The sequence below is a fragment of the Aythya ferina genome, assembly GCF_964211825.1.
Source record: "Aythya ferina genome assembly, chromosome: 1".
Lineage (NCBI taxonomy): Eukaryota > Metazoa > Chordata > Aves > Anseriformes > Anatidae > Aythya > Aythya ferina.
The window spans coordinates 166,843,105-166,867,681 of NC_140296.1; the positions used below are offsets into that span (position 1 = coordinate 166,843,105).

Below are 24,577 nucleotides of genomic sequence, written 5' to 3' on the forward strand. Positions count from 1 at the left end.
CCCCTGCCTGAAAATATGTCCCCTAAGGGAAAATTTGCTCTCATTTCACAAAAGGAGAAGCAAGTGCACAACAGAAATCTGTGAGAGGTGTTCATTCAGCTCTACACAGGGATTTGTATGATTTGCCATGTGATAGTTCAGCAGAACTTTCTATGCTGTCTGTGGCCCTGTTTATAAACCACAGCTTGCTTTCTGGGATGCTGTACTTTCCTTTAGAAAGCAAGTAGTTCCTCAAAAAGTAAACACTACCCAGAAGAAATAACAACAGCTTTGTATCATATCCTTCATTGGCTAGCCATATATTTTGGAATTGTCATTCTGTAAGAGTCAAAACAATTGCTTCTTGCAATCCAGTGTTTTAAGAGGAATATTCAGGATTTGCTCGTTTCATTGTGTACCTGTAAATCTTGTACTTCCGCACAGAATTTAATCGCGGTTTGAAACAGTACTGAGGAAAAGGCATCTCTTTGTGGCACTTGGGGAACCTTGGGCTTTTTGTTCTGTAAATAGTTCAGTGAGGGTGTTCTCATTTTCAGTGGCTGATGATAACTTCCATGGTGATTGTAACTAAGCCAGCTACCGCAGGCAGAAGCAGAAGAGGAGCACTTGTACCATCCCTTGTTGTAACTCAGTGCTCACACGAGGAGCACTGCCAACAGATTTCAGGGGAGGGTAACCTTGGGCAGTGAGTACTGTGCAAAACTGTTGGGGTGAGCTGACCTGAAATCAGCCATGACCAGAAGTGAACAGCTATGGTCAGAAGGTCATGGCTTTTCCTGTGGCACGTCTGCGGTGCTGAGCAGGACCCAAATACTGTAAAACTGAGCCTTTGGTAGGTGCCTAGTACTCTGACGGGGTGTTCAAGCAGGTATTCAAGTAGTCAGATCCAGGTCCTTACTAAGGGGCTCTGCATATTTCTGTTAATATAAAAGGGACTGAAAGCAGGTTAAATGCTAAATGGACCCCCTGTCACAAAGTTCTTGATCAGAACTAAGCAGACCAAGCCCCACAACCTACACATTTCCCTTAACTTAACCAGTGTAGCTTTAGTTTATCTGTAGCCTGAATACGCAAGCACATAGGATGCACACTGTGCTTAGGAGAACTGGGCCTGGATGTGAGTGCCAAACCCATTTGTTGCAACAGGCTGTTACAGAAATACTGACAGCTTTCTACAACAGCTTCAGGCCCCCCAGGTACAAATCCATGCCCATGCTCTGTCCCCAAGTGTCCTCATGGTCTCTGCCTGGAGGTGGCTGCTGCTCGGAGCCTCTCCCTACAGCAAACATGCAAGGCAGTGATGCAAGCTGCAGGGGGAAGGACTCAAAAGTGAGCACAGCTGATAAGGTCTGTGTACTCAAGGGAGAGATCAGATTCCCTGATATTTAATAGCTCCGTGAGTAGGATACTCAACTAACATCTCGGGGAGACAGTTCAAACTCTTCTTCCTCTGATTTGGGCCAGTGATTTGACCTCAAATCACTATCCTCAGGAGGCTTGCCCTAGCTGCTGTGCTATAGGGCAGTTTTTCCTGTGTCTCTTACCAAAGCTTTTCCAGTTTCAAAAAGACTGTGCATTCAATAACCACAGCTGCACGTTTCATACAGACATGTTTTAAAGCTTTTTGAAAAAAAATCAAGATGTAATATTTTGAAAAATGATACAAGTTCATGAGGAAAATCTGCACCAGTATCTAATGCATTCTCAGGTGATTTGAATCCCAACAACACCCCAAAAATATTTGGCTTCCAGTCCAATACTGAGGCAATACTCAGCTGTGAGTTTTGGATGAAAAGGAGTTTCCCTCCAGCCTAGAGGTAAGTTTGAATCACTTTTGGGAGCTTAGATATGTCCCCACTCCTTGGCGCTGATGTTGTCTAGTTTAACACTTCTGGCTTCTGCACATCTTATTTTTTTTTACATGTATCAGTCCTCTGAAGGGGCTACTGGGTCTCACCTCAGCATGTCTCGAGGTGGCAGGCTGCAGGAAGAGGAGGCCAGCCTTCGTCTTGTGAATCTAACCCTTCCCGTGTCACTTGTTTACAGCTGGCTGCCACTCCTTCTGATTGCACAAAGGGAATGTCTGCATGAAATGTAATCAGTGTTGCAATAAACACCGAACAATTGTTCACTTTTATTAAATGCCTTCTGTGTTTCTTCATGTTGCCAAACATAGGACACCCCAGGAAGAAAAAAAAAAAAAAAAAAAGAACAAAAAATGATCAACTAGTATGTTCTTGAAATCTGAGGGCCATGTTATATGTTAGAAAAATCACATTACATCATTATATTTCTCCCTAATTGTCACACAGACTGTGCTGTGCAACCTTTTGCTTGGATTCTTTTTTTTTTTTCTTTTTTTTCTTTTTTCTTTTTCCCAGTTTCTAGCTATTGTAAGTTGCATGTTGTAAGAAGTCCCACCTCCCCAAATTCAACATGTTGGGGAACAGAGTACCCCCAACTTCTCTGCATAAGTCCTCTTGGTCTTGCAGACGGGATTTTCATTTATTTATTTATTTATTTTGCCACAGAGACATCTGCTTTTGGGGCCTGAGATTTCACTGGAACGTGCTTTAAAAGCCTAATGTTGTGGCACTGTGCAGCGAAGGACAGGACCCCTTATCTTCTGCTTGTTTTGTGGCTCGCGTTGTGGATGTTGGGCACATCCATCACTTTCTTCTTTCACTTTCTGTTGCCACCTCCGTTATTTAGAAAGCTATGTTTACACCGCAGACTAGACAAATAGATGTGAGAATTAAGTAAAATGCAGGGAGCAGACGTTGGAATATCTGGAGTTACGTGTTTAGCAAACAGCCCTTGTGCCACCACGCCGTGTGCCTGGCCATCCCATTTGCCCGTAACAACGCCAGAAACCATTGGCTCACTCCAGCCAGGAGGAGGTAAGAGCCTCGCAGACAATGTTAAAGCTCTTTCCCCGCCTAAAGGGCTCTGCGATTCTGTGAAGTTTCCCCAAGTTCAGGGCGGAGTGCGGGTGCTTTCTGCAAGTACGTTGGAGATGCTGCCACTGCGCACAGCGGGGAGAAGCCCCGGGGGGGGGTCGGGGCTGTGAAGGGGCCCTGCGGGAGAGCAGCTCGGGACCAGGGGCCGGGGCTGCGGCTGCGGCTGCCTCTGCTCAGGGCGTTGCGGGGCGGCCACGTTGGGGCCTCCCCTCAGCGCGGGGCGGGCGCCAAGGGAACATGGCGGGGGGGGGGCGAAGGAGAAGAAGAAGAAGAAAGGGGGAGGGGGAGGAGGGGAGGGAGGGCGCGCGCGCGCGCGCGTTGCCAGGCGACGGCGGCGCGCGGCGGGCGGGGAGGCGGCGCCGGCCGTTACGTGGTGACGTGCGGTGTATATGAGCGCGAGCGGCGGGAGCGCGGGCCCTTTCCCCGCCAGCCGCCTCCGCGCGCCGCCGCCTCGCTGCTGCCGCCGCTGCCGCCGCTGCCGCTCCCCGCCCGCACGGCCCGGCCCGGCCCGCGCAGGTACCGGCGGGGGGGGCACGGCGAGGAGGAGGAGGAGAGGAGGAGGGGGAGGAAGGAAGGAAGCGGGGGGGGGAGCGCGCATGGCGCCGGGGGCCGCCGCCCGGCCTGGCGCTGCGGGCCTGACTCCGCGCCGCCCTGCCCTGCCCGCCGCCGGGGGGCCGCGGCCGCGCCTCAGCACGGAGCCGCCTGAGGCAGCGCCCCCGGCCCCGGCACGGGGCCCTCCGCGCCGCACCGGCACCGCCGCGGGGCTCCGCGGGCCCCTGAGGCGGCGGGGGGGGAGCGCGGCTGCCGAGCGCCGCTGGGCCCCGGCGTGATGCGGCGCTGCCCCCGCGCCTCGCCAGGAGCTTGTTAGTAGCTTGTTAGTAGCTTGTTAGTAGCTTGTTAGTAGCTTGTTAGTAGCTTGTTAGTAGCTTGTTAGTAGCTTGTTAGTAGCTTGTTAGTAGCTTGTTAGTAGCTTGTTAGTAGCTTGTTAGTAGCTTGTTAGTAGCTTGTTAGTAGCTTGTTAGTAGCTTGTTAGTAGCTTGTTAGTAGCTTGTTAGTAGCTTGTTAGTAGCTTGTTAGTAGCTTGTTAGTAGCTTGTTAGTAGCTTGTTAGTAGCTTGTTAGTAGCTTGTTAGTAGCTTGTTAGTAGCTTGTTAGTAGCTTGTTAGTAGCTTGTTAGTAGCTTGTTAGTAGCTTGTTAGTAGCTTGTTAGTAGCTTGTTAGTAGCTTGTTAGTAGCTTGTTAGTAGCTTGTTAGTAGCTTGTTAGTAGCTTGTTAGTAGCTTGTTAGTAGCTTGTTAGTAGCTTGTTAGTAGCTTGTTAGTAGCTTGTTAGTAGCTTGTTAGTAGCTTGTTAGTAGCTTGTTAGTAGCTTGTTAGTAGCTTGTTAGTAGCTTGTTAGTAGCTTGTTAGTAGCTTGTTAGTAGCTTGTTAGTAGCTTGTTAGTAGCTTGTTAGTAGCTTGTGGATGTGAACACTGTGTTGGATTCTGAATGAGCTTGTTAGCTGCTAGTCTCCTGTAGGTCCACTCACTCTCCTGACACTTAGGGCAAACAAGAATTTGAGGTTTACTTTCTTTGAAGCATAGGTGACGTAGGTGCCTCTGTACCAGGCAATGTACCAGGCTACTGGGGCTTTAGGTACCTGAAGCATCCACTACAAGGGCTTAGAGCAGGCCACTGACACTGGAACTTGTGTTTGCATGGTCTGTGTACTGCTGTGCAAGAGGTATGTGCTAGCCATGTCCCTTCCTGCGTTCTGTGACAGGTCACACATGTCACGTGTTCTGGTTTCTGGTGATTTATTTGTTTGTTTATTCGTGTATTTGCAGAATGAGGATCTTATCCATAGGTCTTATACACAGGTGGTAGGTCTGGTGCCTTTCAGTGCCCCCATTCCTCTCCTAACATTTATAGGACAGTGAAGTGCTGCATCCATGCAGGCAGCCCAGGATTAAAGGAAGTGCCCAAAGCAATGGGTTTGCTGTAGTGGTGCGTGTCCAACCTGTACCTCACTCTGAAAACTGCTCCTGGGAGCAGGCAGGGGAACTGTTATGGTTGTCACCTCACCAGGCATCCTGAAATGGGTGCTCTGCTTTTTTCTCAGCTTCTTGCACACGTGCTGTACTAGTTATGCACAAGTGAAACCGAAAGCCAGGCAGTGTGGGTATGTATGTTATGAACCCTTTAAAGAGTTTTTGCAGCACTGAGACCGGAATCTTCCAGGCTGACACCATTTTTCTTAACGGAGTGACAGAACTGCAGATCTTCAAGAAAACTTTGGCTTACCCTGCTGTCAGTTGTGTTGGTGCAAATGTGTGTGTTCATTTAGCTCCCAAAAGTTGAAGCAGTTGTACCAAGGAGAACTTAATTCAACATGGCAGAGATCGTATCCCTTCAGGGGACTGAAATGGCTGGAGGATTTGAATTTCAGCAGTGAAAAAAATCTCAGGGGAAGCGAGACAAGCATCTATTTGAATTCTTGATGAAAACACTTGGTGAAAGCCCATTTGTTCCAGTAGGCCAACAGGTATAATAACCGTGTGTGTCGCATCTGTTTGTATCTGCTAGTATGGCTGTAACCCCATTCATCTGGGGTTCATCCATCATCATGGATCCTCTGATGCAGCTGCAAACATGGTGCATCTCAGACTAACTGTCAAAGGTCTTGTTCTTCTTTCTTTGGGAAATTTGGGCAGATTGCAGAAAATTGAGATGTTTTTTAAATACTTGTTTGTTGTCCTGCACTTGTATATACACTCCGTGGAACTTCAACCACGTCTTTTCTTTCCTTCCATGAATTGTTATCACTTGTATTTGTCTGGTACCAGTAGGCACTTGTAGAGAAGACACTACTTTTCAGACAGAAACAAGACTCCTTGGTGCCAGTTGTGTTTTACTACAACTGTGGGGTCTTCCGAGAGAGCTGCTGGCTGGGTGGCTGCCTTCCACCCAACTTCCCATTAGGAAACTGGTTGGTAAATAACAGGGCAGGACAGTCCTGTACAGGCGGCGTTTAGTCTGAGGATTGGTTGTGTGATGATTAACCTGGTGTTTATGGGTCAGCTTTCATTGGTAAATTACTTTGAGTGCAAAAGCGATTATAATAAAGTTAATTTAATCTATCTGATCCTTGCTCTGCTCAGAGGCAAGAGCAGTTCCTCACCACCTAAATTTGTTAAAATGGAGAGCAGTTCTTGTGTCTTGTGGGCTCGTCTCAAAAGCCAGGTGTGCCTGGAAGGTGTCAACAGCAGAGGTTGTTTGGGGGATTTGTTTGACCTTCTGAAAAATCAAGCTACTGTAAAAACAATGCATGATTATTTTTTAACAACTTCCTATGCTCAACAAAACTAATGCGATGGGGAAATTTAATTATCAGTATGGCTTCATGTATTCAGTGAAAGATTGCAGATGAATGCAGCTGAAACTGTAGCCTGCAACAAGGAAAAAAACAACCTCAAACCTTTGTTAACTTATATTTGAAACGTATGTAGTTTTATTTTTGTTCATTATTATTCATGTCAACATATGAATAGTTCGAGCAGCTTAGAGCAATTTCTTTTCCCTAAAGCTTAAACTTTTAAAATAGTTTTCATTTTGACTACTTATAATCTGTCTTCTCTGCTGTCAGAGGCTAGGATGGGTGATCTTACTTAGAGGAGAAGATGGAAAACTGTTTAGATCTTAGTATTGGGGAAATACAGGAGGCATTTAGGGGGCTTAATGTACATATACACAGAAATGACTTACAGTGGTGATGTTCTAGATTAACTTGCAGTGACAAATGGGCAGTTGCACATCAGCTCTTTCACCTGGTCTTTGTTAACTCTCAGATGAAATATGGCCAGCTTTCCGTAGTAGCTTTTCATGATCAAAATGTAAACCAAACTTTCTAGATCTGAAAACTTCAGTTTGTAGCTGTAGCTACAAAGCATTCAGCTGTGGACTTACCATCTTCCACTTATATGGTTAGATGCTAGCATTAGTCTCATTTTTAAGTGCTGGAAGTTCTGGTGAAGGGATTGGACTAAGCAGGTACTGGAAGTCTGGTGTGGAGCAAGGACCCAGGCTGGAATCACAAGGACTTGTTGCAGTTTCTGACTACCTGTGGTAAAATCAGTGCAGCCCACTGCTTTGTTCTTGGTGTTGGTAAATACCAAAAGCTCCAAAGTAGAGGCAGTTCTTCCACATTTCTCCTGGGACGGCTTGTCCTTGAGGGAAAGCTTTCTTTGCCAGCTCTAGTTTGAAAAGCTGTTTTAAGCATGGAGAGGTTAGGTTTTGGGGTGGGGTGGAGGGAAAAACAAACCACCCCCCTGGCAGTGATACTGTTTACATCCCAAACAGTGTTCAGTCTGTGCTTCTGACTTTCCTGATGCCTGCACTCACTTGTGCCACTTCCCATCGTTTGCTTCTCAAGCTCTGCTCATCGCAGGTTGTGTTCAGGTGCTGCTGGAGCTGGGCCCTGAGCTCATCTGCCTCATCTCTGCCACAGTGTTCAGCAGGGAATTCAGGTCTTGTCTGCTTTTGTGTGTTGAATAGAAGTGTTCAGTGGGCTCAATGCAATGACACCTGTGTCTTTGCAGAGCAATTTCTCAGTATTTTGGATTCTGAAGTCATTTGAATTGCTTCTTCTAATGTGTGCTACTTTAGATATTAGTACTATTTACTTTGCCTAGGTCGTATCATCTTTTTTTAGGCAGACCAAACTGGTGAGATCTGCACGGCTTGGCCTCTTAGCTCTGGTATCACCTTCTTTGCTGTGAGGAATTTATTAGGTACTTCTGGTGCCAAAAGCACAACTGAGTGAAAGTCAGTCGCAAAAGATAATTTTGTAAGTAAGCCTCACATTCCTTGGCTTTCTACAGGTGCACTCTCTGTTTCCAGACACTTGTTAAATTCTGCATCTGTAGTCGTTTGCCAAGTGCCTTGCTGCAGCCATAACCACCTGCATACTTCTCCTGGGTCCCACTGCCAGCTGCAACATCTCACCCCCAGGAGCCACTAAACTGTATCCAAGGTAGATCATTGTCTTCAATGAATGCTACCTTGTTGGAAGCAGGACACCTGAGAGCTTGCAGTGTAGCAAGAGCTTCATTTTCCTGGAAAAATGTAGAACTGAAGCTAACAAGGTGCTAAATACACTGTATGAGTTTCAAGGGCTTCTCAGGGAGCGGATGAGTTTCCCATGTTGCATTCATTAGATGTTCCAGCAAAAAAAGAAAAAAACATCTGAAACTGTAAATAAATAAACTCACTGTTCTTTTTAACTTTTCAGATAAGGCTGTAAAAATGCTTTCTAAATGAAATTGGATAGAAACCTTAATGCTGCGGTGGGTGAGTCTTGCAGATAGTGTAACTGCCAAGGTGGTTGGGTTTGATCCTGTGGCAGTCTCAGCAGTCAACTGCCTCTTCAGCTCATGTTTTGGTGTGCACAGCTTGATACTGCTCAATGTTAAAATGTAGCCTGATTCCTGAAGTGCTTTGTTAAAACACTGGTTTTGTGTCATTCCTTCAGCACGGTCAACAAACCAATTTGTTGTACGTTATGTACATCATAAACTGTACAGAGAACTACTCTTTGGAAGTTGTAAACATCTTTTTGTACATGAAGACTGATTTCAGCCCTGCAGGATGGGTGTTCCTTTCCCCTTATCAGCGATGGAAAGGAGAAACTGCAACAAGCCCTGCTGGTCAGTTTGTTTAAAAACCCACCATCCTTGGTAAGGCTTTTCAGATATGAATTTAAACTTCTGGATTAGTTTTCTAATGATGAAACACTGTCCCAAATAGAAATTGGTGTGTCTTCTGCTACAGGATCTTGGCATCCAGAACAAAGGCCATGCTGTGTGTTAATTACTCTATTTTTAGACCACGATCAGATCAGTGGCAGAGCCAAACATGCAGATATAGTTCAGTCCTGAATTTAAATTGCAATTCTATAGTCCATTTCCTTCTCTTTATGATGACTTTTTTCTCTGCAAAGGTAAACAGGTGGTACCTAAAATGAAAAATAAACACTACAGAAATAGAGGATTTCACTACTTGTCAACTGACTCTTCATTTCCTGCTTTAAAGATTAGAGCTTTCACCTTGACTAAAAAGTGCTTCCACACAAATGAAAGCGAGCCCTGCAATTACCAGTAACAAGCTAAATTAGTTATGTGTGTGATCACTGCCTTATTTTGAAGTTTCTTTTTCCCATAGTGTAACTGTGTGAAGTTTCCATGCAAGCTTAGAGTACCTCCAAGGTGTAAAACTTGTGCTTGCGTGCCGTAACAGGTATCGTGCAGAGGCTTGCAGCAGGAGTGGAATAGCTGCATGGCACAGGGCTGCAGTGGTGCTCCTACCTGAGCAGGAGCAACAGTGACAGCTGGAAGGGGAGAGAGCAGACAAATTCAGCTAACTGCGTTGTATCACTGGGTTCAGCAGTAACACGATCCAGAGTTTTATTCCCCAGTACCGAGTTGCCAATCTTGCTGTGTTATCAGAAGGCAAGACGCAGGGTTTGTTTTCAGGTAACTCCGGACTTGCCTAACCCCATTCCAGGGCTATTCTGAGAGGTGTCCTCCCTGTGGTGTCCTCCTTCTCTTGACCCTGCTCTTACTCATGCAGCTGCACATCTAACCCTGCACAAAAGAAATACCTGGCACTTCTTTTAACCTTGCTCTTATTCAAACGTTGCAGATGAAAGGGGCACACATAGCTGAGGAAGAACCAGCTTTTCCAGCAGTATTTGCCAGTTACATTGGCTTTAGCTGGCTGGGAAGCTGTATGGTCAGCAGAGAAACTTGTTTCTTCCATCTGCTAAGACATGCATCTCCCTTGCGGTGGCCTGCGTGCTTCCATCTTAGCCAACTTAGCAGTGGCATGTTGTTAAAAGTTCTCAGTGTGTTTTGAGAAACACAACTGCTCATCTGAGATGCTTATCCTATAAATCTCTGCCTGGTCCAGAATATCTTACTCAAGCCTCTGCTAAAAAAAATTCCCATGTATCCCCGTGCCAGTTAGCATTTCTGGCTGTTGTCTGAGTGTTGGATGTAGTGCATGAGCTGGTGGTTGCACAGTGAACTGCAGCAGAACAGATGGCTTTGGTTTGAGTTCCTGAGGAAGGGTCCAGTGGCACCTTCTTGTTTCTGTGCTGATGGAGTTGGATTCCTCGCCTGCACCGACACTGTTAGGCCTTGACAGCCTTTACCCTTACACTGCTGCTTTCTTGTGTGTTAGCTCCTGCTCTTATTTTTCGAAGCTTGCATTTGGGCAGACAGTCTCAACTTTCTGCTTCAGATTTGAGGCATTTTATTTGTGTTAATTTTTGCTCTCTTACATTAACAACCAGAAATCTTTTGTTAACGGCAGGACTGTGAGGCACTGACAAAAGGAAATAGTCCCTGGAGAGCTCAGTGGCTAATAATGTCTTTCATCAAATAGAAGTGATGCCTTGGTGTTCCAGCGCAGGACTGCCCATCTCATTTAACTGAGACTGATTTGTTTTTTGACCTTCAGCTTTCCTAGGGTGACATCTTTCCATAATATGAATATGATCTGTTTGTAACACATTTATATCCCGTGTTAATGGGATGCACAACAACCTCTTCATGGTCACTTTCCATGCTAACAGCATGTTTCATGAATGTGATTGCAGAAGGAAAAAGAAAAGACTTGGTCCTCTGCTCGGTTCCCTTACGAAACAGCACTTGTTTTAAACCTGACACGTTATTCAATTGCTCCTTTTTGAAGAAAAGCTAAATGCTCTCCCAGCTGCTGCTAAACCGTGTGATCCCTCCCTGTGTAACAGCTTTCCCATGTGGTAGTTGGTACCGTCTAACACTTGTGAAATGATTGAAGTGTTTTCTTACATCTTGGTACCAAAAATCCTGGTCTGTAACTGTGCCATGTAGTACGTGCCTCTAAACTGTTCAGCCAGCTCCGACATCCATGGAAATGAGACGGCACCGAGCGTCGCAGCTCTTTGAAGTTACAGACCTCTCTCGGTGGTTTAAGCAAACTACCTACAACAATTATTGCAAACAGCTGCACTCCGGGAGCCTGGTGGTGGATCTCCGTGCTCCTTCCTTTGTTTTTTGGGTGGGGGTGGTTGGTGCTGCTTTATGTAAAGCAAAGGGTTGCAAATTGTCCCCCTGGAACGCCAGGCAGCAGCACGGCTCCGAGGGAGCTGCCAGTGAATGTATTCCTCTCGCGTTTCCCAGTCTGCAGCGAGTCCAACTTGGCTGGTGTGGTGTAATTTGTCTGGCACCTTTGGTTTCTGCATGCATTGCAAATAGCAGTTGACAGGACTTAATCCTGATTTTTTTAAATGCAACTAGCTGTCCCCCAGCTGGGCTGCTTCTCATTGCTGACATCTGACTTAGGCCACTCAGTTTATTTTCTGTTGCAGCTTCGTAATTGCACGTAGGGCTCGCTAGTTCTAGGCATTTTCTGCTCACATCTTACTTTCAGTTGCCCAAGGCTTGCCAGCGACGGAAGGAGGCTGAGACTGCTGTGCTGTGGGAGAGCTGACTTGCCTGCAGTACTCTGAATTACTGGCTATTGAGGGAATTAGCTTGGGCAGAAGGGTAGATTGCTTTTAAAGACGTGAGGCTTGGCTTCGGTATTCTCAAAAGGCCTGTTTGTGTCCCTCGGACGGCTTGAGAAATTTCTCCTACTTGCTATAGCAAGCTAATTGGGTGAGTAATTCCTCCAGAGGGAAAATGTTTCCTGGAAGGGGCAGGATGGGCATGGTGCGTGGTAGGTCACCCACAGAGGTGCCGAGCAGCTGAGAGTGAGGGCAGACTGCCAGGAGAAAACCATCCGGCTGCAGGCACTGGGGCTGGGGGAGGCCTCGCCTTGTCAGCTGGCTGCGAAGTCACCTCGCTGTGACCTGTCCTCCCGGGGCTGGGACGATGGCAGGGTAAGGTGACAGCAGCACGCTCCCTCGGGGTGCTCAGGCTGACCTTCTGCAAGGGAAGGCTGCTGGGCACAGCAACAGGCTTCGGCGTGGGCACAGGGGGCTGAATGTCTACAGCTGGTGTCCTAAAACTGAGCTCCACCTCAGTGTAACTGCTTTGTGAAGCAACAGCTCGTAATTGTCAGGGGTTACTGACGGACAGCTTGTGGACAAATGCATGGCCGTGTTATTAGTTTCTGCATGTATAGGGCTGCACTTCTTAAATGACACCTCATTTCCAACTTTCTTTTTAAGCATGATGACAAAGAGCACATTTTTGATACTGTTTTGGTAAGATTGAAATTTTTGAGGGAGATCTGATAATTTTTTGTATTTCTGCAGCACACTCTCAAAACTGTGACTAAGCGCGTGATTTTTTTTCTTTTTAAGTCTCCTAACCTTTCAGTTATGAAAAAGAAGGTGCTCCTTGTGTGGCAGCAGGCTTGTGATCAAGCTTCAGCTCTCTGTGAAAGGTTTAAAACACTGTACCCTTTAGAAAGCTCCTACTGTAGCTTGTGTTTGTGTTCTTTTGCTTCCTTTTTGTAGCATTAACTTCCTATGTGCTGTCTTTAAAGCTGAGCACAGATAAGATAAGCATTTATTTTCCTTGCTTTTTTTTTTTTTTTACAGTAAGCAGCAAAGCATCTTTCCCTGTATGCGAAGCCTTGGGGCACCTCTGCCTTTGACCATAATTCAGTGCTCCTGGCTGTGGCTGCTCAAACAAGAGGGAAATGAACGTTTTCTGAGTGAGGAGGTTGTTTGCCTGCTGGATTGGAGCAGTGGAGACTCATAATCCTTCCCTTGCATCTCCCATGATGATGCTTCAAGCAGTGATACCCATGAACATCTCTTGTCACTCGTGTCAAGGTGCAGCTGCTGTTCCCAATCCTAAATGAAAGGAGTGGGGAAGGAGAGCTGTGGTATTCTTCTGGAAAGCTGAGTGGAAGGAGCATTATATGCAAAGATTGGGTTTTGGGGAGATAATGCATTTTAGTCTTGCTGTTGTATCTGAAGCTGCCAAAACTGGGACCTTGTAGTAAGTGTTGTGCAAGACCGTCTCCTCTTAGGGAAGGTGTTTCCTCAATACTCATCTGCCTCTGCAGTTTTTTCACCAGTAGAATTGTGTTTGTAGAGAAGCTTATGGTTATTTAAGTAAATGACAAGCTAAATGTGATGCAACTGTATAGCCATGCTGGTGGGTAGCACAGATTAGTCTGCCTGCCAGCGCAGTGCTGCTGGCACGGTGCCTTGCAGCCTCGTCACACAAGAGCTGCTTTCTAGAGCTGGCAGATGACAGTGCCATGACAAACAGTAGCGTCTCCTCAGTTTGAGGAAGAAACCTCCCAACTGCAAATGTTCTGATACGGAGCAGTGTAAAAAAGCAGAGGGCAGATTCAACACTGAGATATGGCAAAAGCTGATGCAAGGAGAACAAAACAGGGTAAAGCAGATAGGAACACGCTGAAGGGAGGTTCTGAACTTGCCAGCTAACATGGTCTACTTGAATTCCCTGGAAAAACTTCCTTCAAAGTTGTCCAAAGGCTTGGAGTGAGCTGGGCCCTTGTTGCAGAAGGTACTGCCCTGAAGTAAGGGGGTAGAGAGCAGCCACAGCCGCCCCTTGCAGAGATGGGAGCTCCCCAGGCAGGGCTCTGCGCTGCTGTGAATGCTTTCAGCATGGTCACACGTGGCCTCGGGGAGAGGGATGAATAGTGAAAGGACGAAGGTGGTTGATGGGGGCGGTTATTCAGAACTGTAGAGACAAGGACCCGCTGAGAAATTCAAGAACGTGGAAACTGCTGGTGAAACTTCATCTGCTGCTCTTGCTCAGCACAGAAAAACTTGGCGTAATATCTGCAGGCTGGCTGTTGTAACTAAAACCCACATTTCGGTGCTTTGATGCTTGAACAATACCAGCTCGCCTGCTTTGTTTCAGGGAAGACAAATCAATTTCATAACAAGCCCATAATAAGGGCTAGTTTAAATATCTGTACTTGTAAAGCCAGCGTGTTTTTTCTGAATGTAGCTGAAAGCTACAGGAGTTTCTGGGGGAGTTCTTGCTCTGTCATTGCTTGTAGATAGCCCTCTGCTAATGGCCTCTGTTGGGGATGGGATGGATACTTGTTAAACATTGTTTTAGCCTGACTCGGTCATACCTGATCTCATGGCATCATTTAGAAAAAAAGCTCAGTTGAATTTTGAAGTCAGTCTGTTTCAGCAAACCTGTACCTGGAGTGCTTCAGCTGCTGGCTTGGGGAGACACCTGGGTTGTGGTCCCTGGTGCACCTTTGAAAGAGCTGTCTCCAGATAGATAGAAGATGAAGTGCGGTTTTATGTGGAGAATGGAGATGGGAAGATGTTGGTCTCTGCATGGGGCAATAATAGTTAACGTGATTGTGCCTGTTCCACTTGTATGACAATGTGCAGAAGGCAAGGTGAGCTGTGCACCTAGATTGGGGCTGCTAGCCTCTTTACAAAGGTCCTGCATGAAGGTGTTTATTTTCACAGAATCACAAAACCATCTAGGTTGGAAGAGACCTCCAAGATCACCGAGTCCAGCCTCTGACCTAACACTAACAAGACCTCCACTGAACCGTATCACTAAGCTCTACATCTAATTTGGCATTGATAAAACCTTTTGCAAACCAGAAACCGTGCTAATTGTGGTATTGCTCAAGAAATATGGAGGCTTCTAAATGAGCTGTAGTTGTTGTATGTTCTTAGTTTCTGTAGGCCTTCAGTCTCTGCTGTCACTCATTTGAGAATGGTTTGTGGAGGAGGCTGGGACTGGTGTAGAGGCAGCTTGCATCCATGTGTGAACCTGGGGTCACACAACAGGCAAACACGAGCTGAAACTTACAGAACTTCCAATGAGTCAGAAATGTTCCTGGAACTCGTCGGTTTCTTAATGAATTGTTGCATGATCTTGGGTTTGTGGCAGTGCTGCTGCTCTGTTTGATAGGAAATACTGTATTTTTCTGAAATGGATGGACAAATAGCTGGCTCTCTGTTTTTCCACGTACGAGGGAATTGAATCTGGTTACATGCAACCAGGACATATTACCAGAAACACATTTTTGTAGTCTAGATTTCTAAGTATTGTTTTGCTGGCGGAAAGTGTTGTTCATCTTGCAATACATTTGAGAACACATGTGCTTTGTGGCATGCAAGATGTGCAATAGTCTCAACACGTCGTGTTTGTAGGCTTGAGCATGCTTATGGTGATGCTGAGGTACTTAAAATTCTGATTGTTCAGGACATGGAAATTAGCTCTGTTAAATAGCTTGGTGCAGTGTCATCAAATTAATTATATGTGGCAATTCTCTGGGTGTTTTGAGGAACTACTTGGATTGGTTTTGTAAAGTTAGGATTAAACATGAATCCACAAAAAGGCATGTTTAGTATTAAAGAACATGATTCAGCAGTAAGAATTGTCTGCAATTACATGCTGAAAGTGAGTAAAATTTAGCAAAAGGGTTTTTAGCACTCTTGTTACTTTTTCTCAGATTACGTTTCATAATTTTGTTACTTTTAATTAGATAAGATTAGTTACCAGTTTTTGATATTAACACAATCCTATGGTACAAAATGCAATGTGTTTGTTTTTTTCCTGGTATTTAAATGTGTGTTAGTAGATTTATTGGCTCTAAGCCAGAGTGACATTTTCCAGTATTTCTGTATGCTTTAGAGTGAAAGTTCAAAACGTTTGCATGGGGGATATGCCACTTTAGACTACAATATGTATTTATCCTATTTCTAAAAGCTGGCATAGTTTGTTTCCTTTTAAGTGTTATGGCACTTGCCTGTAGACCTTGTAAATGAAATCTAATGCTGTTTTTGCATTTTGTGTTCTCTTCTAGGGTTTGAAATCTGAGCATGGCAGACATCGACAAGTAAGTAAAATCTGTAGGTTACTGAGGCTGTAACTGTCCTGTTATGTACTTCAGATGCCTGTTCCCTCCAGATATATGAGGGACAGGGTCTATCTACTACAATGTGATCTTGACGTTGTGGCAAGATGAGTTTTACAGCATTTGCACATGGGAGGAGAGCCCGAGTTGCTCATGCCAAATTGGTTTGGGATCTTAACTGTATAAGACAGGGGTAAGGAACCAGTTAACTTACCATGTTAGCTGGAATTCTGTAGGGAAAAATGCTAGCACTACCTGTTACCATTATTTCACTGAACGTAGCTTTCTCTGTACTTTGAATGTGTGTAGTTTTGTGGGATTTGAAGTATTGTTTGGGTGAATCTAATCTCAGTTCTCAAGGCCTGCACATCATAACAAAGAGGATGCGTAGGGCAGGAGGAGGCTTGTACTTGCTGATATCAGTAGGAGCTGAAGGAATCCTTCTGTAAAGGAATTTTAACTTCAAAACTTTGAGCAGTTTATAGAACTAGCACCTTTTCAGAGTCTGAAACTAACACTGAATCTATAAAGACAAATTTGACTTTGGCTATTAAAACTTTCAAATTTTCATAGATTAAAAATTAGTGCATCAGTTTGCTTGTACCAATGTGATCTCTGACTCTTTGAGCTCATTTATAATTTAAAAAAGTTAACTTATTAATGCTATTATTAAATATTCCTAATAGCAAAGAACAGTCTGAACTTGATCAACAAGATATGGAAGATGTTGAAGAAGTAGAAGAGGAGGAAACTGGTGAAGATGCCAACAGCAAAGGTAATGTTGAAAACAAGTCTTTTGAAGTAGCTGCATACGTGCTTTCTTGTTAATGGTAAAATTTTCTTTTTAAAAGGAAGTGGTAAAGCTTAATGGCTTATATAACAGAGTAGTCTCTGTTTAAATTCTGAAGCAAGGACTTTTTTCCCTAGTTGTGGCTTTTATTGGTTGTACACTGTCATTCATTTTAGTCATGGTCAGTACCAGTGCAAGTAGACCTGGCCACCTGTAGGGTTGTATAATTGGAAAAGAGGAGGTTACTGTGGATGTGTTAACAAATTATTTCAAAGCTAGTAGCTGATAGCCTTTTTCTTAAAAAAAAAAAAAAAAAAAAAAAGTATTTTGATTGTTTCTCTCAAGAAGGCCTGAACATGTATGAGAATACTTGTTTCATCTCTGTGCTGAGCAGTCCTACTCAAGTGTTATAGTTAAAAATTGGGGATGCAGATAGTATCTGAGAGCAATTAGCCAAATGAGAAATAGCTTGTATGAGAGATGATAATCTCTGTAATAAAATAGCTTGGATTGCTGATAATGCTACATTCCATGATTTCCTGAACAAAGTAGTAACACTAATGAAAAACTAGAAAACTTTCCTCAAGGTGGCGTTAGAGGCTTTGTTATCACTATTGAAAGTGTTTCCAAAGCTGGATTGCAAAATTTTGGATAATGTAGGTCAGCTGAAGATGCTTACAATAATTAAATGTTAAATAATCAGGTGTCCCGAAGGAACCTAGAGTTGAGTAACGGTATTTTTAGTATTTAATCCCAGCAATGATACATGAGGATCTGAGAAGGGAAATTACACTATATACATGTACATCTTGGAGGGAAATTGAGTTTTGCAAGTGAAGAACATTTCAGTACTGGGGAACTTTTCAGTCTTCTGAAATGAAGACTGCCAAGCAGTTCTTTTGCTGGCTTTCTAGTGTCTTTTACCATGCACATTTTTTCCACATCCTAGTCTTTTTTTTTTTTTTTTTTTTTACCTGGATGATTTAATTTTTAAATATGTTGAAGACTGTTCAGGTAACACTTAAGCACTCTTGCTTTTTGGTAAAAACCTAACTGAAAAACAAAAGGTTAATGTATCCAAGGACTTGCAGAACAGATATGGGGTTGGCTTTCAGTTTGAGGGAATGTTGGCACTGGCATGCCATTTTTATGGTGTGTACAGGTTTGGTATTTAAAAGAATATCTGGAAACAGACTCAAATAGCACAGTTGGGTAGGTTTTTAGGTTAAGGAAAGTAATGATTAGTAAGACCAGAGCAAACAAAGATAGCTTAACAAGATGGTTGGTGTTAACTAATGTGGTATTGTGCTTCTAAGAAGCAACTACATCTACTGCTGAAATGTGTCTTTATGGAGATACTACAGTCTTCATGGAGAACAGGCCTCTTTTTTGAGTGTCACTTGAGATAAAATTTCTCAATATGTAATTTAATTGGTAGGACATAAAAGTAAAAGAGGATGTTCATGTGGTTATTCTAGCAAAGGGCATAGAAATGGTGAACTGAATATTACTTAACAAAAAAACAACTTGATGTATCAGGAAGGATTGAAAAGCTCCACATTCATTTGAAGGTGCCAGTTAATGAAGATATTTTCTATGCCTTATGATACACTACTTGTTTGCATACCTGTAAATGTTGAAGATGGGGGAAGAAGGCAAAACAGCGTGATTAAAAATTATAATAAATTCTTATTAAAATGAACTTCTGCAGGTTGCTTAGGCACAGACTTTGAGCTGAAGTAAAAGAGGTGATGATACAGAGCACTTAAGCTAGCAATTTGTGTGTTTTCTAAAATGTACTTCTATCATATAATTTGAAACAGATTTCCCATTTGGGCAAAATGATTTCTAAAGAGGTTACTAATAGAAATTAAGTACTTAGCACTGATATTCTGTAATCAATAACGTGTCAGACTGAGTTGATTGGATTGATATGCTATTCCTTTAAAAATGTTCTAATGAATAATTTATTTTGCAAGAAAAAATATGTAAGCATAGATTTGTTAAAAAAAAAAAAATTCTAAATCCAAGTCTGAAGCAGTCTTGTTTAATCTGAAAAGGAATGGAAATCCCAACTCCAGTTTTGACTTCTTAAATTAATGGCATGAAATCTACTACCTTGCATTTTTCTAATGAGTTTCGAAGTAGAAGTCAAGTAGAAACAACGGATGCTTTTAGGAGTATCGTGTAAAGCCTGACCTTTTAACAAAAGCTCAGTTTGCTGAACAGTGGCAATTTTAATCCAGGTTTTTGATCAGGATAGGATGGACTTGATCCATGCTTCTCAAATAGATGTCTGAAATACTTTTCTGCCTGTATTTCTTTTCACAAATGTATATAATAAACTTACTGCTTTTTATAGTAATCCAAGATGAATCCAGAAGATGTACTTCTTGCATTTACAGTTTTTTCTTTTCCAATTTAGCTCGGCAGTTGACTGTGCAGATGATGCAAAATCCTCAGATTCTTGCAGCTCTTCAGGAAAGGCTTGATGGTCTGGTAGGAACATCTACAGGATATATAGAAAGGTAAAATATTTGTTCTAATTTAGTATGACAGAGTGGTATACATGTATATGGTGCTCTTGCTTTGTGAACGTTGTAGGATTAATAATCATAAACAATTGTTCTGCCTAAATAGCAGCAAACTAATGTAGTCAGTCTGTAGTGCATTTCAGAACTGAAGGCTTTTTATTTGAGCCTTTCTGAAGAAAAAGCATCAGCCACTAAATATTTTAGCAGTCCCCTGCAGTTGTGAAATGGCACACTTACAGGTATTTTCCTGCTCTTTGGAATATCTTTTGTAGGTTTGCCTTAATCTGAAATATGGGCAAATATATGGTCATTTCATGGTTATAGTGTAACCAGAAAGCTAATAAAATTAGGGATGTTGTATCAATCAGTAGTTGATATGGACTCCTTATATCCAACCTTGAAACAATCTCTCTTGCTTGCTAAAATTTTCTTTACTCATGCTTTAACAAGTAGATCTTCTCTTTATTTTTTTTGTAATCTGTGTGAACTTTTCACCGTATTCACGTGATTTGTAAAGCACACCTTATCTTACTGTGATAGGGTCCTGCAGAGCTATTGATGGTAACTGGGATAGCTACTGAATAACAGGCTTTGCTGCTGCTACTCCTACCCCCATGTTCCTCTGCTACAGATAGTAGCACAGAACAAAAGCACGCTTAACTAACAGCAATACCCTAATAAATGCAAGCCCCAGAAGAGCATGGGAGTCAAAGAGGACACACAGGTCCTTTCTGGACACTGTATACTACAGGCTTTCTATATCCAATTCTTTTTCTTTTTCTTATTCTTCTGTTTTTTTCAACAGATGTTAGTTAACTTCTACTAATCTTTCAGGTCTTTGATTTAAGAATTGAGCACAAGTCATAAGGTTGATGAATTTTATATGGCATTCTTCTAGTCAGCTGCTCTCTAAGATACTGTACCACTTCTTCATCTGTTCCAAGTACAGTAGGGCATTCTCTTAAAAAAAAAAAAAAAAGCATTGCAGCTTTGCTGTCGTACCAAATGCTTACTTATTTACAGTTTAAAAATAGTTGTAAAATGTGTGCAACTTTAATCTGCACTTTTTCAACATATGCATGCTGATTTCACCATGCTTTACAGGTGCCTCTTAAATTTCTTCCTAAATATTTTTTTAAAGTTTGTTTATATATGGAGTCTAGACATTAAGGAGGCACAAGTAAGCAGCAATCTGGGATCCTAAAAGCCTGTTATGTGGGCTGTAAAAGAACTAAATGCATAAGCTGGTGGGAAAGATAAACATGTTCCAGGAAAACATCTATCTGCTCAGGCTTAGAATCCACTAACTTTTGGCAATTACCCAGTAACTCCTTTACCTGTGCCTGGCTACAATAATTTTAATGAAACTTTTCTAGGGTAGTTTTTCCCTCACCTACTATTTAGACATTGCATTCTTGTGTTACTGTAATGTTTTCTAGTTGCTTGTATTCATAGAATGGCTTGGGTTGGAAGTGACCTCAGAGATCACTTGGTTCAAACCCCCCTGCCATAGGCAAGAATGCCACCCACTAGATCAGGTTGCTCAGGGCCTCAGAGCAATGAGTTTTACTTGCCATTATTGTACTTGTGCAGTCTGGTTCGTGTTTCTTGGTCTGCTTCTCAGTTTCCTATTTTTGTATTAGCTATCTCTTTGAATCTACTTTTTTTTCTAGAATTTATGGACATTATAAATGTAGTAGATCAAATTTTACAATTTGTACATCTAACTGGCATGGACTGTATCAAAATACAGCTTTCTGGTGCGTGCAAAAGATTCTAGACTTTCTAATAAAGGAATTAAAATTTGTGTTCAGATGTACTGGAATTGGTTATGTTGCATGTTATAGCATTCCCTTCTGCAAATGTTGCTTTTTTTAATATGAAATTATGAAGACCAGTATTTAGTCTAAACATATGCATGTGGAGTTAGGTGGGTGATTATTGCATGACTGACCTATACAGTTAATTATTTTCTTCCTTACCACTTTTTTTCTTGAACTGAATTTGCTACTTTGGTTGCTTTTACATCATTCTGATGTTCCTGAAGTGAAAGATGCAACAAATGGTGAAGCTGACTACATTCTAGAAAAAGTGATAGTAACTTGAATGTTATCAACTCCTTTTGAACATTTATGATTAAGCTTTTCTGGTAGCATGTGTAGCAGATGTACTTTTGCTCAAGTCAGGAGGTTAAGGGAAATCTTGCCTTACTGGTTATCTGTGTATTGTCTTAGTAAAACAGAAATAGGATATTTATATTGAGCATAGAGTTATTAGGGAGATGGATTTCACATTTTAAAGTGAACAAGGCTCTTTTAGAATGTGTCCATATCCTACCTATTTAGAAGCCAGATTGCATTAGTAATATAAACTTCCACTGTTTAGCTTACTGAACATATTCTGGTTACTTACTCTAACCTGACTGATACTGACAATTAAAAAGCAGCTGTTAACTACATTGTTCTAAATAATGTGACCAACTGCTTAAATACAGAAGGTTAACATGGTAATCTTCTGTAGCCATATGCTGGGGGCTGTCGCACATCATGGGCAATGGAGGCTGTCAGCAATCTACCCCATGGATGTCACTAATAGCCTTCACATAGGTAAATTTCTGTCCTAACAGTATCATAGTGTAACTTCCCACAAGTGAAACTACTGTTAACAGTTGTAGCTGACAACTCTTTACAATGAAAACTACATTAATTGCTTTCCTCTTACACATGTATAATATAGTGGCTCACTTAGAAAAAACAGTTCTGGCTCGTTTTGGGAGTGAAGGGGAATATGAAGACAGTAGTCCTAGCTTCTTTCCCAAATGAAACAAATATGAATGTTGAAGATTGACTTCTGTAGTGAAGTAATAACTGTCTTGGACTTTCATAAAACTAAACAAATTAGTAGTTAGTTCTTAATTATGCTCAATCTTACAAATTTGCTGTGTTGCTCAATGATAATGTAAAGCTTAATGTGAAGTTTTATACAAGTCTATCTCACGATACCCCAGGTATTTGAAATTATTTGGTTCTCTTTCAGACTAAGCCTGTTTTTAAGAGATTATGATAACAGTTTCAGTCTGCATGGTACAACGGGTCATAGGTTTGATTTGTTCAGCTTTTTAAGGTTTAAAATAGTGTGAAATCTGTTTTGATGCAAGGTGGTTATTAAGGGGGCTGAGTAAGGAGGGGTAACGTGTTTAGAATGCAGTGTTTGTAACAGCTCTGTGGCTGAATTTTTCAGCTTGCCTAAAGTTGTTAAAAGACGTGTGAATGCTCTCAAGAATCTTCAAGTTCAGTGTGCACAGATAGAAGCAAAGTTCTACGAGGAAGTTCATGAGCTGGAAAGAAAATATGCTGCTCTCTATCAGCCCTTATTTGACAAGGTATTTTGATGCTAATCTGATTTGTACTTAAAAGATTTAGTTAAAACACAAAGGAACATAAACTGAAAGCTTATGCATGTTCTGAATTACTTTGGTCTTATATGTGCCTGTTCACTTGAACTGACACTATTTTACCATTCATGTGAACATCACTGAGGTTAAGGGGGAGAAAGGCTCAGTCTGCTCCATGATTAACAGAATCACTTTGGTATATTAGGCCTCATCCTGTTAACAGAGCAGATATTAGGTGGTGTAGTAGCCTTTCTGGAATTCTTGCACTTATTTTAGTGAAATTTATTTGAAAAGCTGATAACTGATTGGCCTTTCTAGGGCCAGAAAAAGTTTTGATAAGTAGTTAATATGTTGTATGAAATTAGGATGAGCAATTTATTAGTTATTAGGTATTGATGTGATGACTGAAATAGCTAGAACATGAAAATATTCTTGGTCAAATTTTTCAGCGGAGTGAAATCATCAATGCAATCTATGAACCTACAGAGGAAGAATGTGAATGGAAAGCAGATGTTGAAGAAGAAATTTCAGTGAGTATTATAATCAGTTCTCATCAATATCTCAAGCTTTAGCATGAAACAAGTTTCAATACAGTAAATAAAGCTTTCTTTAAAAAAAACTCAATGATTGCTTTTAATAATTCATAATTGATTGCTTAAAGCATGCACATGAAACTTAATCTGTGCTGTTAGCTGTACTGCATAACACAGTTAACAAGCCTGGTGGGTTATGCTTTTAAAACTTAGAAAACTAACATTTTTATTCTATCAAGGAGGAAATGAAAGAGAAGGCCAAGCTTGAAGAAGAAAAGAAAGATGAAGAAAAAGAAGACCCTAAAGGAATTCCTGAATTTTGGCTGACGGTATTCAAGAATGTGGACTTGCTCAGTGATATGGTTCAGGTAGGTGGTAGCCCAGGTTGCCTTGAGGTTGCTTAAGTCCTTAATCCAAGTGTGCTCTTTAAAGAAGAAGTAGGAACAGCACAGTACTTGACAAGTCTGTTGGAGAGTGAAAATTAAGTGAGTACTTGGATGTCATCTCTGGGACTTCGACTCAAAGCAGAGAGCACTTTGAAATACCTTCTTGCTGTGTTCTTATTTGTGCAACTTGGAGTTTTACCTTACTAATGCACTTTCTGAATATATAGGAATGTGTGCATGAAACGTATTGTTGCTAAAAGCTGTATTTTGTTTGCATGGGATTCAGGCTGTGTAATGCAGCAGAAATTCTGTGCTGCTGTTGTTGCCACCTGCTGGTCATGTATGTGGAAAACGTTTCCCTGTTGTAACGAGGTTCTTGTCAAGGATCACTCATTCTAAATACAGCTTTTTCTCTATGCATTGTCTCTTAAATCTGTGTAATTTAATCTTATGAAAGTTGAATAATTGTGGGTTTTCTTGTTTGCAGGAGCATGATGAACCTATCCTGAAACACTTAAAAGATATAAAAGTGAAATTTTCAGAAGTTGGACAGCCTATGGTTAGTTTAACCTACTGAACAAGATTGTTGTATTAAAACTTGTGTATATCAATAACATGGCCTGTGATAACAAATTATCTTACGGCAGTCTTGAGAAATATACAGCTTCTTGTCCTAAGAAAAACAGTGCAAGATTTAGTGCTAGCCATGAAGTACCATATACATTTATATTTAACTTATCCTTCAGATTCAGATGAGTTAATAACTTGGCCATAGTGTTTGACTATTTCACCTTTTTATTTTTCAACATTTTCAGGTGCTTTTTATATAACTATTGTAATAGTATATAATTTCCTTGCCAGAGAGCAAATAGCTTGCTAAGCTTTAATATTTTAAATTTATAAGCTGTTTCTGTAACAGCACCAGGAAATCTGTACATCAGGAGATCGCATGTCATTGCTGCAAGCAGTGTATTAAGTCAGAAGTGCAAGAGCAATGGATTAAATGAAAATACTTGAATATTTATTGCACAACTTGGGCAGCAAATTCAAGAACAAGTTCTGTGCACCACTTCTTCTCTATTGGTAGAGATGGATATGTTCTGTTGCATGTATATGTTTTTTGTTTGGCTGTTAAG

The 24,577-nt window shown here is 42.0% G+C and overlaps 1 protein-coding gene across 15 annotated transcripts in view; it reads left to right on the plus strand.

Moving 5' to 3' along the window:
* The first annotated feature begins 2,873 nt into the window (after positions 1–2,873).
* The window catches only part of NAP1L1 (nucleosome assembly protein 1 like 1), a 28,654-nt gene continuing 6,950 nt past the window's right edge, over positions 2,874–24,577 (plus strand). For 4 of the 15 annotated variants that reach the window (XM_084516440.1, XM_084516442.1, XM_084516447.1 and 1 more), the window contains exons 1-8: positions 2,874–3,005; positions 15,754–15,786; positions 16,491–16,579; positions 19,020–19,122; positions 22,369–22,510; positions 22,972–23,052; positions 23,295–23,423; positions 23,929–24,000. In XM_084516440.1, coding sequence (XP_084372566.1) covers positions 15,770–15,786; positions 16,491–16,579; positions 19,020–19,122; positions 22,369–22,510; positions 22,972–23,052; positions 23,295–23,423; positions 23,929–24,000 — 633 coding nt within the window. In that variant the 5' untranslated portion in view covers positions 2,874–3,005; positions 15,754–15,769. Of the gene's footprint in view, positions 3,006–3,346; positions 3,477–12,531; positions 12,764–15,753; positions 15,787–16,490; positions 16,580–19,019; positions 19,123–22,368; positions 22,511–22,971; positions 23,053–23,294; positions 23,424–23,928; positions 24,001–24,577 lie in introns of those variants that run through there. The other 11 variants (XM_084516433.1, XM_084516441.1, XM_084516446.1 and 8 more) reach the window with 4 other exon arrangements.